Genomic DNA, 18334 nt, shown 5'->3' with positions numbered 1-18334 from the left:
AATGTACCTGGGGCAGTGGAGGATTACGTGGCTTGACCAGGGTCACAGGGAGCAGCACAGGGTTTGAACCCAAGTAGCAACATTCCATGTTACCGATCCCAGGGCAAGCAATGGCTTCTTCCCCCATGTCTGTCTCAATAACAGACTATGGACTTTTCCTCCAGAAACTTGCCCAAACCTTTTTAAAATCAGTTACATTGACTGCTCTTATCACATCCTCTGACAATGCATTCCAGAGCTTAACTATTCTCCGAGTGAAAAAAAAATATTTCCTTCTATTGGTTTTAAAAGTATTTCCCTATACCTTAATTGCCCCCCCCTAGTCATTGTAAGTTTTGATGGAGTAAAACATTGATTTACTTTTACCCATTCTACACTGCTCAGGATTTTGTAGACTTCAATCATATCTCCCCTCAGCCTTCTCTTTTCCAAGCTGAAGAGCCTTAACCTCTTTAGCCTTTCCTCATATGAGAGGAGTTCCATCCCCTTTATCATCTTGGTCGCTCTTCTTTGAACCTTTTCTAGTGCCACTTATCTTTTTTGAGATATGGCAACCAGAATTGAGCACAGTATTCGAAGTAAGGTTGTACCATGGAGTGATACAGAGGCATTATAACATTCTAAAACTTATTTACCATTATTTTTCTAATAATTCCTAGCATTTTGTTGCTTTTTCGGTTGCTGCTACACATTGGGTAGAAGGTTTCAGCTTATTATCAACAATGACATCCAGATCTTTTTCTTGGGTGCTGACCCCCAAGGTGGATCCTAGTATCTGGTAACTATAATTTGGGTTGCTCTTCCCAATGTGCATCACTTTGCATTTGTCCACATTAAATTTCATCTGCCATTTGGACGCCCAGTCTTCCAATAATGTCCACGCCTGGTTTACAGTCCTAACCTTTTCCACCAATCCTTTAACTTCTTTATAACTATTTTCCTTATTTTATCATAGCTACCCTTTCCAAAATCAGATTTGTTTAGCAATGTCACTCCAAATATCAGTTCAAATTTGATCACGTTATGATCACTTTTTCCCAGTGGGCCCAACACAGGGTTACCAGTATTCAACTAAGAACCAAATATAAAATAGCTCCCCCTCTTGTCAGTTCCTGGATCAGTTTCTCCAAGAAGCAGTCATTTATTACATCTAGGAATTTTACCTCCTTAGCAAACCCTAATGTAACATTTATCCAGTCAATGTTAGGATAATTGAAATCATAAATATAAATAATGCATACTCTATTATGAAACCTCAAGGAAACCTACCCCTAACTGTTGTTCTCCTACCAAAACACCTTACTAGAGATCCAATCGCACAGAAGAAACAAAAAGGAATGAAGTGGAGAAAAAAAATCTCAGTTGTGCTTGATTGGTTAAAAAAACTCCACTGTAATAAAGTTCACAGTTTCTTACGCAATTCACTTATACTCCTGCGAGATAGTGAGTTGAAAAACAACACTGTTATCATAGGGAGGAAACACCCCATATCTTCCAATGTAGACAATTCAAGAACAGCTTCAACAAAGCCCATGAAATGCCAAAACCCAGATCAGAGTACCAGGAAAAAAAGACTTAGCTGCTATCCATTCTCATCAAAACTGCTCACAATATACCATTATCCATACAAGGAATTGGGAGTGTTGCTCAGGAATGTTGCAGTTTTCAAGGCCCCAATAGGGAAATCCCCGTTTTGCTGAGGGCTGTGTCATGATACCGTGTTTGCCGGTACTAATCACCACTTCTGTGCTAGCAGGGCATTCAAACAACCACCAAAATGGTGCTGGAGGTAGCAAATGTAACCAGAGAGCTTGTATAATACCACAGCAGACTCTGCCCCTCCTCCAAAACCAGCCAATCCACTAACACAATAAAAAAAAGCCGCCCATTCAGTTTGGGCATTCAAATCCATTGGGTGTATTCCGATTGCAGCTGAAAAATCCACCACTGTTCCTTCTGCTAAAGTAGCCGCCACCAGTCACCTCTTCGAATAGGCTGAGGACAACGTTCAAGGACCAAGAATCGTAAAGAGGAACAGTCATGGTAAGTATCCAAACAATGTGCTCTTCCAACTTCTTTGTGTCCCTGGGACATGATCAGTCCTCCAATAGTCGTGTTTTAAACATACGTGATGTTTGCCCGACATAAAGATACAAGCAAGGGCACTAAATCATGTATATTACCCCTTTTGTCAGACATGAGGTGTTACTCATTAGTGGAAATATCTGGTGAGTATTAGGATGCACAAAGTCCTGAGTTTCTAACATTAGGGGACACATGGAACACCTTCCACGTGGCCTCTCACTGACAACTATCCCCTGTCATGAGCAGATCTCAAAACATTAGGGCTTAACAAATCACACAGATTATTGTTGCGCCCAAAGGCAAAAAATATACGTGTTTCAGCAAAGCAAGGATGAACTTTTAGTATGATCCATGCTCAGTACAAAATGCCATTGAAACAACATTTTTAACTGAGTTTCAAGGCGCCTAAAGAAATCTGCACCAAAATCACACCTCTGTAGGCTCTTTAGGCCACCTAACACCACTGTGGATGTGGCTAACGCTGGAAGTGGCATTAGGCAGCCTAAAGCACCTACAGAAGCGTAATTCACATCAAAGGGAAAACCCAGGCCCACATTTCCAGCGCCTACTTACAATTCAAGTTCTACAAGGTGAATAAAATGGGCCTAAAGACTGGGAGTGAGCAACTATTTGTTGTTCAGTTTGTAGGCATAGTGGAGAGCATTAATTAAGCATCCATGGTGTTTCCACCTGCTGCTCGCATTCAATTTCTGTTCTGAAATCATGCTGAATATTTTTTGAATGCCCCATATATCTTCCAAATATACCAGTGGTCTCAAACTCAAACCCTTTGCAGGGCCACATTTTCGATTTATAGGTACTTGGAGGGCCTCAGAAAAAAATAGTTAATGTCTTATTAAAGAAATGACAATTTTGCATGAGGTAAAACTCTTTATAGTTTATAAATCTTTCCTTTTGGCTAAGTCTTAATCATAATATTGTAATTTATAGCTAAAGAGACATATGATCAAGAAACTCTTTTATTTGACTTTTGTGATTATGATAAACTTACCAAGGGCCTCAAAATAGGACCTGGCGGGCCGCATGTGGCCCCCGGGCCGCGAGTTTGAGACCACTGAAATATACCCATAGATGCGTGAACTCCAGAGCCCAAACAGAGCTCTTTTAGTGAACTTCCTTCAGCTGGTTAAGACAGCTTCAAAAGGGTTATACTAACCAATGGCAAATCTGAAAACAGATGATTTAATTCAATTTGTGGCTTGAAGAACTCTGCTGGCGCTGCAATGTTTATGTTCACTCTTTTTTATGGTTTTGTTATGAACTGGGGGATGCACACCAGTATCTCTGCAACATCATGGCTCATCACTCCAGCTGTCCTTAAAGTTTGCTTTGGTCCCTCTGGGTGAGACTGCAGCCCTGCCACATGCAGTACACCCACTCTCCATAATCATTACACTGAGTTTTAGAAGTAGGTAATAGTTAATCCTACAAGTTTCACATTATGGAACATTCAGCTTCCTTTCTATTATTCATCTGCTCTTTAGTTTTAAAATGGCAGAGCCTTGCCATTTCTCAGCTGAGCAATTACAGCTTAGACAATTGCGTTAGTGGTCAATTAACACATGGCCTGGGCATTCTTTTAACATGAGATACTGATAGTTTCCCATAAGCTTCCTCAAAAAAAGGAGAGGTTTAATATGAGGTCATAATTCATACCAGAGAACTCTTTTCACACAAACATACAATTATCATTTCTTGGTTATGATAGAACCAAATGCTGCAGCGATATTTGTCCTAGAAGGAATAATCAGAATTAGCCATTTTCAAATAAATATATTTGTGATTAGTTTTCTTCAAGAACCTTAAGATTGTAGAGGAAATACACCCATTTCAAAGAACCAAGGGGTCCTTTTACTAAGGCACGCTAAGGCCCTGATTCTGCAAAATGCGTCCCGATTTTAGGCAGCTACAGCAGTCTAATCAGCCAATCGGGATGCATGTTTTTTTAAAAAATGCTCCCCAGGCAAGCCGCCTATATTGACTTCGCCTATATTGACTTAGTGCGCACTAAGGCCCTGATTCTGCAAAATGCGTCCCGATTTTAGGCAGTTCTAGGCATCCTACAGCTGTCTAATCAGCCAATCGGAATGCATGTTTTTAAAAAAAATGTTCCCCAGGCAGGCCGCCTATATTGAAGGCGCGTCCGGGAGCCTAGGGAGGCCCGCAAGACCACCTAAGCTCTCCTAAGGGCCTTAGGCGAACCTAGGTGGCCCTACGTGTCTTCCTACTAGAGGAAGAGACGCTTACAATGTAGGCCAGCAAAATGCTGGCCTACAATGTAAGTAGATGCGGCCGCTATACTTATCGCAGCAAGGGATCTCTCTGCCGCGATAAGTATAGCGGCCGCGGCCGCCTGTCCGATCGCCAGCAGGAGGGTGCCCAACCCCACCTGCTGGAACATGCCCCCCCCCCCCAAAACTCCCAATCGCCGGCAGGAGAGTCACCAACCCCTCCTGCCAGAATGCTGACCCACCCCGAAACTCTCGATCGCCAGCAGGAGGGTGCCCAACCACTCCTGCAGGAACGCCGCCCTCCCCCCAAAACTCCAGATTGCCAGCAGGAGGGTGCCCAACCCCTCCTGCTGGAAAGCCGGACCCCCTCCGGACCCCCCACACTAATGCCCCTCCCACGCTACCACCCCTACGATTACTCCCCCTAACCTCCCCCACAAATAACCTCACCCCCAACTAGCCTCTAAATTGTTGGCTGGCCGGATGGGTCCTGCTGCCATCCAGCCGGCAGGCACGCTTCGTCGAAATGAGGCGGACCCGCCCCTTCCAGGCCCATCTCTGCTAAGCCTAAGGCCTAATTTGCCCAGGCTCTAGAAGCCTGGACCAATTGGCTCAGGCGCCTAGAGCCTGGGCCAATCAAGGCTTAGGCTTAGTAGGGATGGGCGGACCCGCTATGCCTAAGGCCTGATGTGATTTAATGTGTTATGTTATGTTTAGTGACCCCTGATGCAGGCGTTCCTCAGATGCTGAAACATAGTGCTGTGTCGGGGCTACAGCTTCTGCTTGTGTCCTTTTATGAAATAAACAAGTTGGTTTTACATCAGTGATCTTCAGTGGAGTGTTCATTGTTCGTTCCCACTTCCTTTTGTACTGTTTTCTACCCGTGGGTTCTCTGTCCTGTTGGACTTTTTCGTGTTTACTCTTTCTGACTCCATCCAAAATTGCTTCCGACTCCACAGCCCTGCTTTCTCTACACCCTTTTTCTTCTCTCTTACTTCCATATTTACTATAATTTAGATTGTGAGCCCGCTGGGACAGAGAGGATTACCTCATTTTAATGTATTAGTATTGTAAACCGCTTAATCCCAGAATATCTCTTGGAATCAGTTACAATTAATAGCTCTAAGCACTCCAGGAAATCTCACACACTATTTTCTTTTCCATCCACTAAGGCATAGGTGTCAAAGTCGGTCGTCAAGGGCCGCAATCCAGTCGGGTTTTCAGGATTTCCCCAATGAATATGCATGAGATCTATTAGCATACAATGAAAGCAGTGCATGCAAATAGATTTCATGCATATTCATTGGGGAAATCCTAAAAACCCAGCAGGATTGCGGCCCTCAAGGACTGACTTTGACACCCCTGCGCTAAGGGTTCTAAATTTAAAAGATTTCAATAGCAGCTGCTGTCCTTCCAAGCGGCATTATGGGATAAGGATTTGAACTTCCTAATTATGTCGGTTGACTCTTATCAACAATTTCGACATGCTTTAAAAGCGTACCTTTTCATAGAATCTTTTGGAAATTAGGCAAGCTTTGTTTCCCATTTTCATCTTTTGTACTTACAATCTTTTGTGAACCGCAGAGAACTTAGCAGTAATTGCGGTATAGAAGAGAGTTTTTATGTTATGTTATGTATATCAAATTTAATATTTCAAATCAAATCAACCCTTCCTTGTGAATTCCATTCATCAGACAAATCACTTATCTCTGCTCCTCTTCTCCATTACCAGCTTCCAACTCTGCTCTTTCCACTTTGCTGCATTGTAGGCCTAGAACCAATCTTCTAAATCAGTATATCATGCTCTCTTCTGGCCATATTTAAACTCAAAATAAATACATGTCTTTTTGAGGTTGCGCTTACACCTTAATCACTTCTACATAATACAAACATTTTCATGTGCCTTTGCCTTGTCTACACCAGTGGTATTCAACCACTGGTCCATGGACCAGTGCCGGTCCACAGAAATTTCCTGCCGGTCCACAGGGCCAGCACGTGCATCAGGCCCAAAACAGTGTTCTTCAACCGCCAGTCCACGGTGCGATCGATGCGGCGTTATCTTCGAGCCAGCTCCATCTTCCTAACTGATTCAGTGCACAAAGCCACGGGCAATGGCTCCTATGGGCATCCTGTGCCTGAACAGGAAGCCTTCTCTCCGACGTTCCAACGTCAGAGGGAAGGCTTCCAGATGAGGCACAGGACGTGCAAGGTGCAATTAGTTCTATTATGGGGGCGGGGTCTTGGGTGGAGATTGGGTAGAGATGGGCGGGGCCTGGCCCACAACTTAGCCCAGTGTTGTTCAACCGCTGGTCCACGGACCGATACCGGTCCACAGAATAATTCTTTTATTTCTGCCAGTCCATAGGTGTAAAAAGGTTGAAAAACACTGGTCTACACTGTAAACTCCATGAAGCAGGAAGTGTCTCTTATGTGTACACATATTGCATACACCTGATAGCCATATAGATAAGTAGTAACAGTACAGTAATACTTTCAAGCTGAGCTCTGCCGTGTCCCAGCCTAAGGCACTGCACTAAGGGCTAGCCTCTGGAATTCAGAGGCAACCCAAAATAGCTTAAACCTCTATCACATCCATAAGCTAGAAATAAAATAAATTATAATTTAAAACCAAACAACAAGCAAAAGGCCTTACCATTTTGCATTTGTGGAGAGATCTTCTCTTTCATCTTAGACTTAATGCTACTGGTAGCAGCAGCTGCTGTAGGCATACATGTGGACTCATTTCCTCCCACCTGCTGTTTGTTTTCTTCCCATCGTACTCCATATTTATGTTTTGTATTGGAAGATGGCTTCTGTGATCTGAGCTGAGGAAGTGCAGATCTCCCCCAGTCCTCCTCCTCTTCCTTTATGGCATGCAGTTTAAGTGTCAAAGCCTGGCATCCTACTGCTTCAGCTGCAGAAAGTTCCATCATTTGTAGTGCCCACAAGTACTATAAGATTTGCATAGTCAGATCTGCAAAACAAAAAATTATGGTGTATAATAGTTTAGGGATAGTGCAAGGACACCAGGTTTACAGGATGACCAAAACTAGGCATCCTACCATTGCCTAACCAGCCAACTGTAGCACACTTTAGAAAACCCCCCGAGGCAGGCTGCCTACATTATAGGCATCTTCGCAAGCCTAGGGAGGCATGTAGGGCTTCCTAAGCTCACCCAAGGCTAGGCATGGTTTCGCCTGGAAGTGGCCTTTACTATCGTCCCCCAGGACAGGCGGAGGAAACTGACTCAGAAATGATAGAGGAAATCAAACAAGAATGCAAGACGGGCAATGTAATAATATTGGGAGACTTCAATTTCCCGAGGATAGACTGGAAACTAGGAACCTCCAACTGCGGCAAGGAGGCCAAGTTCCTGGAGGCGCTAGAGGATTGCTTCCTGGAACAAATGGTAAAAGAGCCGACAAGAGGCAACGCCACCCTGGACTTGGTACTAAATGGCCTCACGGGACCGACAAAAGAAGTAGAAGTTACGGTACCGCTGGGGACGAGCGATCACAATGTGATCAACTTTAAGCTTGACATCGGGAATAGAAAAAGTGCCAAAACCTTAACCAAAACCTTTAACTTTAAAAAGGGCAAATACGATCGCATGAGAGCCATGGTGAAACAACGACTCAAGAAAAAGGTGGACAAACTTGAAACGGTAGACCAGGCATGGTCCCTACTGAAAAATACTATCACAGAAGCACAAAATCTCCACATTCCGAGGATCTCCAAAGAAGGGAGAACAAAAGGTAAGGGAGAACCGGCATGGCTTACCAGACAGGTGAGGGAAGCCATAAAAGAAAAGAAGGACTCTTTCAAAAAATGGAAACACATGAAAACAACCGAAGCATGGAAAAAACATAAAGATGATCAGAAGAAATGTCACAAGGCGGTGAGGGATGCCAAAAAGGACTATGAGGAAAAAATAGCGCAAGAGGCCAAAAACCTCAAGCCCTTCTTTAGATACGTGAAAGGGAAAAAACCCACAAAAGAGGCGGTGGGACCCCTGGACGACCAGGAAAGAAAAGGGTACATTAAGGAAGATAAACAAATTGCAGACAAACTAAATTCCTTCTTTGCGTCTGTCTTTACGGATGAGGATACCGCAAAAATACCAGAAGCAGTGAAAGTGTTTAGTGGAGTAATAGAAGACAGCCTCACCACAGTTGAAGTGGAGTTGGACCAGATATACTACCAGATCGACAAACTTAAAAGTGACAAATCCCCTGGACCGGATGGAATTCACCCAAGAGTCTTAAAGGAATTGAAGGTTGAAATCGGAGAGTTATTGCAAAAACTCGCCAATCTGACAATCAGAACTGGACAGATACCAGATGACTGGAAGATAGCGAATGTCACGCCTATTTTCAAAAAAGGATCGAGAGGAGAACCGGGCAACTACAGACCTGTGAGTCTTACGTCTGTCCCTGGAAAGATGGTTGAAGCACTGATCAAGGATAGCATAGTCCGGCACTTAGATACACACGATTTGCTGAAACCCAGTCAACATGGGTTCAGGAAAGGGAAATCATGTTTAACAAATTTACTTCAATTTTTTGAGACCGTGAACAAGCAAATTGATAGTGGAATGCCGGTGGACATAATATATTTGGACTTCCAGAAAGCATTCGACAAGGTTCCACATGAAAGACTTCTCAGGAAACTACAAAGCCATGGAATAGAGGGAGATATACAAAGGTGGATAGGCAAATGGCTGGAAAACAGAAAGCAGAGAGTGGGCATAAATGGGAAGTTCTCAGACTGGGAGAAAGTGACTAGTGGTGTGCCCCAGGGCTCGGTACTTGGGCCGATCCTATTTAATATTTATATCAATGACCTGGAAGACGGAATATCCAGTGAGATCATTAAGTTTGCAGACAACACAAAGCTATGCCGGGCAATCAGATTGTAGGAGGATAGCGAGGAACTCCAGAGCGACTTGTATCAGTTAGAGAAATGGGCAGAGCAATGGCAGATGAAGTTTAACGTGGAGAAATGCAAAGTAATGCATTTAGGTAGTAAGAATAAGGAACACGAGTATAGAATGTCAGGCGCAACTCTGGGTAAGAGCGAACAAGAAAAGGACCTGGGTGTACTGATAGATAGGTCCCTGAAGACATCAGCACAATGCGCGGCAGCGGCAAAGAAAGCAAACAGAATGTTAGGCATGATAAAGAAAGGAATCACGAGTAGATCGAGGAAAGTCATAATGCAGCTTTATAGAGCAATGGTCAGACCACACTTGGAATACTGTGTCCGACATTGGTCTCCAAACCTAAAAAAGGATATAAAACTGCTGGAGAGGGTGCAGAGACGAGCAACGAAGCTAATAAGAGGTATGGAGAACTTGGAATATGAGGAACGACTCAAGAAACTGGGACTGTTCTCCCTTGAGAAGAGGAGGCTGCGAGGGGACATGATCGAGACGTTCAAAATACTGAAAGGCATCGATAAAATAGAGCAGGAAAATAAATTATTTACATTGTCCAATGTGACAAGGACAAGAGGACATGGTTTGAAGCTAAGGGGGGACAAGTCTAGGACAAATGTCCGGAAGTTCTGCTTCACGCAGCAAGTGGTAGACGCTTGGAATGCTCTCCCAAAGGAGGTTATTAAGGAATCCACTGTGCTAGGATTCAAAGGCAAATTAGATGCACATCTCCTTACGAGAGGCATAGAGGGTATGGGTGACTAAAACTACATCAGGTGTATACCTGACTGGGCCTCCGCGTGTGCGGATCGCCGGACTCGATGGACCATGGGTCTGATCCGGAGAAGGCAGTTCTTATGTTCTTATGGCCTTAGGAAAGCTTAGGTGGCTCTAGTCATCTCCCTAGGGCCGTGATAGGTGCCTGAAATGTAGGCCAGCAAAATGCTGGTCTACATTTCAAATAGACGTGGCTGCTGAGCTGATTGCAGCAAGGGAATCTCCTTGCTTCGATCAGTTTAGAGGCTGCTGCATGGAACTTGTCCGTCTGTCCCCCTGCGAAGATGACCAGCAGGAGGGATACCCACTCCCTCATGCCAGAACTCCCGAAGTTCCCCCACCCCTGAATGTCTATAATAGGAGGAGTGCCAAATTCCTCCTACTGCTACCACCCTGATACATCCCCCAGCAGGAGGGATGCCCAATCCCTCCTGCTGGAATCCCCAGCCCCCAAAACATTCCCTGGTAGGAGGGATGCCCAGTCCCTCCTACCAGAACCCCACCCCCATCCCCCCTAAGATCATCGGCAGGAGGGATACCCAGTCCCTCCTGCTGGACATCCCCCCCGGAAGCATGCATCCCTCCCCCCGACCCCATCCCAAGCCCACCCGGACCCACCAGTACCTATTTTTAGTTGGCTGGCCGGAGGGATGCTTACTCTCTCCGGCTGGCAGGCCCACCTCCAATGAATGATGGACTTTCCTCTTCCCAATGCATTATGGGATGCACTGGGGAGGGGCCTAAGGCCCTGATAGGCCCAGGTTTAGGCACCTTTGCTGATCAGAATCTTAGACCTCTCTCCCAGTGCATTCTGGGATGCACTGGGAGTGGCCTAAAATTCCAATTGGCTAGATCCCTTAGGCCACTCCCATGGGCTCTCCCTCTGATGTCACTTCCTAGGCGTAGGTCCAGGAAGTGATGTCAGAAGAAGAGCCGACGTATGCACGACAGCAGGTTGGGGGTTGCTGCTCATGCCAAGAGGTATGGAGGAAGGGAAGCAGCGCACAAGTGCGGCAGCAGGGGGCAGAGAAGAGGACGGGTGCTGTGCCCCCTATGAAGAAGGCGTCCCCCCCACCTTACTACGCCACTAAGTAGTAGTAGTAGTAATGCCTGAGATCACTATTTCCTCTAAGCTGAAGCAGAAGGTCCTCCACCTAGTCCTGACAATGGTGGGGTTCTGTTTCACTAACAGCTATAACGCTTTACACTCCAAGTACATAAGGTATTGCATACATCATCCGAGTTTATTATTTCTTTGATATACTGTCCATCAAAATTTATCTGATTTCCAAACCTGTCCTGAGGGAACCCCCAAGCCAGTCAAGTTTTTTTTAGAACATCCACAATGAATATTCATGAAATAGATTTGCATGTCAGGGGAGCAGAGTGTGCAAATCAATTTCATGCATATTTGTTTATTGTAGATATCCTGAAAATCTGACTGGCTGAGGTTCCCTCAAGACAAGTTTGGAAATCAATGATGTATTATAACGGTTTAGATTTTTGCTTTATTCTTTTTGGGAATTTTTTGGGATAACTCCATTTTTGGTATCCCTGAATACATTTTCCCTCTATTGTTATCTTTTAGCCAAAAAAAAAGAAAAAAACAATAAGGAAATATTTGACTTTAATTCATAGATGACACCTTTGCACAATGAAAGCCTAGGTACTCAATACAGAATATTTGGTAATTTCCTATATAGGGACCCTCTATATTTATTCCATGCATTTTCGAATTCTGGCACTTTTTTTGTCCCCATCACCTCCACCAAAAGAGTATTCATGACATCCACCACCCTGCTGAGAAAGAGTAACCCCAGAACTACCAAAAGGACAGATCGTGCACATAGGGAAGAGTCTGATTGTCAGGCAGTCAGAAAAATAATATCCTGGCTGCGGTAAGGCAATAATTGGATGTCAAAAAGAAAAATAACTGAGATTTTTTTGTTTTCTATTAGAAGCTGTCATGTGTTGATAAATTCAAGCTGGGCCTTTTTTTGTGCTTGCTGAAGCCTTTGAACCTTCTTCCTGGTGCCTCAAGAGTGATTAAGTTGTGCTGGTCTGTAAGCAGACATCACAGTCTTTTCCCATTACATACCGCAGTTTACTGTTGATTTCCAGATTATTAACCAATAATTCTGGCTCAAAGGCAGGAGTGATTTGTCACAGCAACTGAAAGACCAGATGCTTAAATTATAACTCTAATCACAGATATCATAATAATGCCATGTGTTCTTTGTCCCTGAATTCATCAATGCACTTTCAGCAATAGCTACCATTCAACAGTTTAGTATCTGCACAAAAAGCTTATTTACTGAAATTCTCTTCAAATCTGCAGGAATCCAAGTGAGGTCTGCCTACTACAGAACATAAGAACAGCCTTACTGGGTCAAACCAATGGTCCATCAAGCCCAGTAGTCTGTTCTCACGATGGCCAATCCAGGTCCCTAGTACCTGGCCAAAACCCAAGGAGTAGCAACATTTCAGCATCTCAAAGAATAGCAAGACTCCGGAACCCCAATCAGAGCAACATTCCAGAGCTGAGATTGTGATGCCATAATGCCTCATTCCACAGTGCCTCAGAGCCAACCTCATCAGTGATGTTACAGTGGCTTAAATGTCCTATACTTGGCTCATATAAGAACATAAGAATAGCCATACTGGGTCAGACCAATGGTCCATCAAGCCCAGTAGCCCATCTTTATGGTGACCATTCCAGGTCACTAGTACCTGGCCAAAACCCAAGGAGTAGCAATATTCCATGCTACCGATCCAAGGCAAGCAGTGGCTTCCCCCATGTCTTTCTCAATAACAGACTATTGATAAATCCACTCAAATATGAGGTGCTCAGTGGCGTAGTAAGGGGGTGGGGAGGCGGTTCGTCCCCGGGCGCCATGTTGGTGGGGGAGCCGGCACCCCTCCTCCTCTCCGCCCCACCTCCTTCCCTCGCCATGTGTGCACCTCCTTCCCTTCCTCCAGATCTCTAGTTGCTCACCGCCGCGAGCACCAACTTTAATGTGCTCTTGGCGACCGCATCATCTCTCCCGCTGATGTCACTTCCGGGTATCATGCATAGGAAGTGACATCATCAGGAGAGACGACAGGATCGTGAGGAGCACGTTGAAGTTCTTGTTGAACACCATGGCAAACTAGAGAATATGGGGGGGAGGGAAGGGGGCATGCGCATGGCGAGAAGAGGAGTGGAGGTGCATAGGGGGAATCGGGGAAGGAGCGGGGTGGCAGAGATGAGGGCAGGGGGAGGGGCGCCTCTCACCCTGCCTAAGTCAATGGAGGTGCCTTCGCTGATTCATGGAAATATGCATTAGGTTTATTCAAAAAAAGGTTTGGCCAACTCATACAAATTCTTGCAGGGTCAGTGAATTACTTTCCATCCTTTTTTAAAATTAAATACTGTACAGGGAAAAATGCTTGAGTAACTGAATAAATTCTGAGCTCCCGTGGGAGCACAGTATAGAAAACTGAATAAATAAATATAGCAGGGGTGTAATGCATAGGAGGAGCAAAGCTTAGAATACTATAAGTTATGTATGTCCCTACCTGGTTTAGGTGACCCCCAGTTATTCCTGGTCTATGGCTGCTGTAACTGCAGGTGTATAAATGTTAGGTGTGAGAAGCCACCAAGTTTTTTGATTTGGAGCTTCACTGAGAGATTGGTTACCTGTACGTCCTGAGGCAGCTTTTCAGAAGCGAAACGCTGGCCATCGTCGACGGGTGGTATATCTCTTCCAGATTTATTTACGATTGCTCTGATGAAGCATTAGTTGCTCTATCATTTTTTAGTCTCTTAATGTAGTATAAACAACTTAGGGATTCTATTGCATTGCACAAGGCTTCCATTTAGTGAAACATTATAGAGGAGGTTTTTTTATGCCAGTGATTATACTAACCCCTATAAAGCCTCCTATGCATCTACAATTTTTATATATTGTTGGGATGGAGGAGGGGATATGAGGCTTTTTCCTACCTCGTGATAATTTTCACAATACCAAGCCAGTTGGTCAGTGCTTGCTAATCCCCATTTTGTTTCTATTTAAGGTTTGAGATACTGTGTGTGAATTACTCCTCAGCATTCACGTGGCGTGTGTGTTTATTGTGCTGCAAATATTTTGAGAGTGTGGTTGTTTGTAAATGTTAGGTGTGCCAGTACCAGGGCAGTGTATCGCAAACTGTGCCATGGAATACTTGTGTGCTGCAGCGAGATTCTGGGTGTGCCGCGAGACGCCAGCGAGGAGAAGAGGCGCTGGCTGAGTGCCTACAGGACGTGCTTCTCGCGGCAAGAGCCACGTTCTGTAGGCAGTCAGCCAGGGCCGGTACCTCTCTTCCTCTATGCACTTCTCCTCTTGCAGCACCCCTCCCCCCATCCGCTGGCCGATCAGGGCCCCGTCTGGAGGCCTTCGCGCATGCATGGCCGTCGACATGATAACGTCACACATACGCGTGATGTCATGGCGTCAACATCTGCGCATTTCCGGATGCCTTCCAGTCGCGGCTTCCAGAAGCGTGCGAGACACTGCACTAGGGAATCTGGGCTGTTTTAGATCAGGCTTCCAACCGTCGGTTCCTCAGGAACCTAAATGGAGGAGACCAGTTGAACTGCCCCCCCCCCCACCCCCCTCTCCAGGGCTCAATTCAGCAAAACAGTGCTAAAACCTAAGCGTCAAAAATCAGGTGCTAGGCGTCAGTGTTGCTGCTATGACTAAAGACCACCCTATTCAATAAATTCATTTCCTAGCCAGACTTCCTCCCCCCTTTTCAAAGTTACCGCTTATTTTACTGAATCCTCTTTTCCTCATTTATGACACCCTGCACTCACTGTCTGTTCAATGCTCTCTTCATAATTTGTATCCAGCTGTGGCTTTTTTACAACCATTTCAATGTAAGTTGTCAAAAAAAAAAAAATTTATATAGTAGCTTATGTATATCTTTCCTCTTGCCAATTTGCACCATGTAATCATTGACCGCCCTGTGATCTCTTCTTTAATTTGTACACTGTAATTCGCTGTAATCTCTTCTTTATCTGTACACTGTAATTCGCTGGCTGTACAGCTAATCTTCTCTGTGAACCGCCTAGAAGTCGCAAGATTATGGCGGTATAGAAAAATAAAGTTATTATTATTATTATAACTGTAGCCGCGAGCTGGTGTAAAAGCTTGTACCAAATTCTGGCAGCTACAAGTATAGCTGACGGTATTCTGTGGCATGCGGTAATTTCTCAGCTAGTGCGCACTATAGCACACGCTAATCTGCGTGCGCTAAAAACGCTAGCGCACCTTAGTGAAAGGAGCCCTAAATGAAGCAAGGGAGAGAGTGTGGTACAATGGTTAAAACTACACCCTGATGGTTGTGACCCTGAGCAAGTCACTTAATCCCTCCATTGCCCCAGGTACGTTAGATAGATTGTGAGCCCACCAGGACAGACAGGGAAAGATGCTCAAGTACCTGAATAAATTCATGTAAACCATTCTGAGCTCCCCCTGAGAGAACAGTATAGAAAATTGAATAAATAAATAAGAAAAAAGTTTGCAATACATATGAACCGGGCACCATTGCAAACTTTTTTCTGTATATAATTGAATCAGGCAATCTGGTTTTACAATTGATTGGTTTTAGAAGATTTTTATCATCATTGTTTTTTGGTCTGTTAATAAATATTGCTTTATGTAGGTTTATTCGCCTCTGTAGCTTGTTGGAATTTAACTGGTCCTCCTCAGTTTCTTTCCCCGAGACTCAAATTCTCTAAAGGTCATTTTGCATGGAATGGCTTTCATAGAATACTAGCTTAGCAAAGCATCACACCTAACTTTGAGAGTGAGCATTGATACCTGTAAAAGTCAGGTGCAAAAGTTTTCACCCAACTAATGGCAATTAGGAGCAGAAATAGAAGTGCTCAATATAACACTGCGTCTAATTTCTGTCCTACCTATGCCCCTCTCATGCCATTGGAGTTGCACATTAAGAACATAAAAACTTAAGAATAGCTTTACTAGGCCAGACCAATGGTCCATCTAGCCCAGTAGCACATCTTCATAGTGGCCAATTCAGGTCACTAGAACCTGGCAAAAACCCCAATAGTAGCAACATTCTATGCTACCGATCCAGGGCAAGCGGTGGCTTCCCCCATGTCTTCCTCCAGAAAATTGTCCAAAGCTTTCTTAAAACCAGCTGCATTAACTGCCCTTAATACAACCTCTGGCAACACATTCCAGAGCTTAACTATTCTATAACGCATGTTACAGAATAGGGCATAGGGCAAATCTGCAGGTAGCTTCTAATGCCTGCCAATTAAGTGCTTGTTAATACCAATTACTTATTGTTTACTACCAATTTAGCCCAACTATTTTGCATATGGAATTGAGTGCCTAACTTTGGGAGACCTATACTGAATCCCCTAAATGTACAGAATGGCATTAGTCATTTATGTAACTACAAATGAGTGCTGATTAGTACTTGTTGTTGACACAAATTAATGGTACTTATCACCATTGTAGCACCAATTAACTAATTTTGTCATGCATTTAAATTACTCCCATAAGCCCAATTTTTAGCACTCTTTATAACATATGGGGGGTTCTAGTCTGTTTCTTATATTCTGGAATTCGCGGCAGATTAAGATTCAAAGAGACCTCAACAACAAGAGAGCTAACATGTCCTATTGGGTTATTGTTCCGTGTCAGAACTTGATTGAGCTTTTTAAACTTTTCCAGAACCTTGTAGGGCTCTTCTACTGTAGGATTTTCAATGTTCTGCAAAAAGACTAACTTTATTTTCTTAACAGTTATGGACAAGGTGTCTCTATATCCCAATCCATTTTTCTTTCTAATGCATATGACGTTTTCATTACAGTGGCAAGATATCAGGTCAAAATACCAGTACAGTATAACCTTGGTTTAGGAGCATAATTCGTTCCGAAAACATGCTTGTAATCCAAAGCACTAATATATCAAAGTAAATGTCCCCATAAGAAATAATAGAAACTCAGACGATTAGTTCCACAACCCAAAACCTTTAATACAAAATGCTGTATGTACTTGTATTGCAAGACCTTGCTTGTTTACCAAGTTAAAATTTAATAAAATGTGTTGCTTGTCTTACAAAACACTTGCATTCCACATTACTTACAATCCAAGGTTTTACTGTACTTGGAGCTGAAAGTGAAGGCTTTATTAAGCTGAGGCTGCTTTCATTAGAACCACAAGAAAACCACATTTAAAGCCCTTTTAGAGTCTGATCATGATTGCTATATAAAAATATAACAAAGTATGGGGGAGTGTAGAGAAAAGCCCAAGGTTAATGGTTTTTTTTCATTTACCGAATTAATACACACTCGTCATCATATTCAGTTTTGCAAACGTACTGTACAGTATATTACTTGACATACAGTGCACTGCATTTATATACATATACACAGTAGATAACTGAAAAAGAAAATTAACCTTATAGATGTTCGTCTCTCCCATTAGCAACGTTGGTCTTTGGTTCCAGAAAGTTTCCTGGGGCGTCCACGAAGTGCAACTTTCAGACACAGGTCACGAAAAGCTTCCAGGCGACAGCACAGATCATTTTGCTGTTGTGGTTTTCATGTTCTGAGAGCTGAAGTTGCTCTCCTGGCAAAGTGCACACAGCTCTGTTGGGCTGGGAACAGCTACTCTGCTTCCTGTTTGACCTTTTTACCTTTCCTGTTGATCGAACAATGCAGCTCACTTCTCTGGAATAACAGAAAGTTGACTATTAACTGATAGCCTTAATCCAAAAATTAGGGTTTTTGGGGGGTTTTTTTCCCTCTTAGCTCTTTTCTTAGTAATCCTGTCTGTGATCAATCACTGTCAACAAGTGCAGATTGTCTGCCTGCCAACATCAAACTCCAGCTGCAGGAAAGCGTGTGGGGAGGAGAACTGGTGAAAGCAGGGCAGGATTAACCAATAGGCCAAGTAGGCACGTGCCTAGGGCCCGAAATGGTCAGGGGGGCTCGATGAAGGAGGGCAACCACATTGTTTTTTCCACCCAGCGATGGGCCCCTCCAGCATCGATCGGCAACACGAGCCCCCCCATCAGCAACATGACCCCCCCTCATCGAAGGAAAGTAAGACAAGCAAGCAACGCGGGTAAGAAAGGCAATGGGAACTGTAATTTTTGCAAGCGGTGCTGCCTGCCCAAAGCTTCCCTCTGATGCAGTTTCCTGTTTCCACCTGGGCGCATGGTGGGGTGGGGCGGGGCAGGGGGCCCAGTGCACTTGTGTGCCTAGGGGCCCTCGATGAATTAATCC

The 18334-nt window shown here is 44.2% G+C and overlaps 1 protein-coding gene across 2 annotated transcripts in view; it reads right to left on the bottom strand.

Annotated features, from left to right (window-relative positions):
* The window catches only part of SH3TC1 (SH3 domain and tetratricopeptide repeats 1), an 81511-nt gene extending 63438 nt beyond the window's left edge, over positions 1–18073 (bottom strand). For both annotated transcript variants that reach the window (XM_033950077.1, XM_033950085.1), the window contains exons 1-2: positions 17505–18073; positions 6991–7311 (exon numbers count right to left, since the gene is read on the bottom strand). In XM_033950077.1, coding sequence (XP_033805968.1) covers positions 6991–7270 — 280 coding nt within the window. In that variant the 5' untranslated portion in view covers positions 7271–7311; positions 17505–18073. The remainder of the gene's footprint in view (positions 1–6990; positions 7312–17504) is intronic.
* Positions 18074–18334: the final 261 nt, after the last annotated feature.

The sequence above is a fragment of the Geotrypetes seraphini genome, chromosome 1 (assembly GCF_902459505.1).
Source record: "Geotrypetes seraphini chromosome 1, aGeoSer1.1, whole genome shotgun sequence".
Classification (NCBI taxonomy): domain Eukaryota; kingdom Metazoa; phylum Chordata; class Amphibia; order Gymnophiona; family Dermophiidae; genus Geotrypetes; species Geotrypetes seraphini.
The sequence above is the reverse complement of the archived record's forward strand: the minus strand, read 5'-3'. Positions and strand labels throughout refer to the sequence as shown.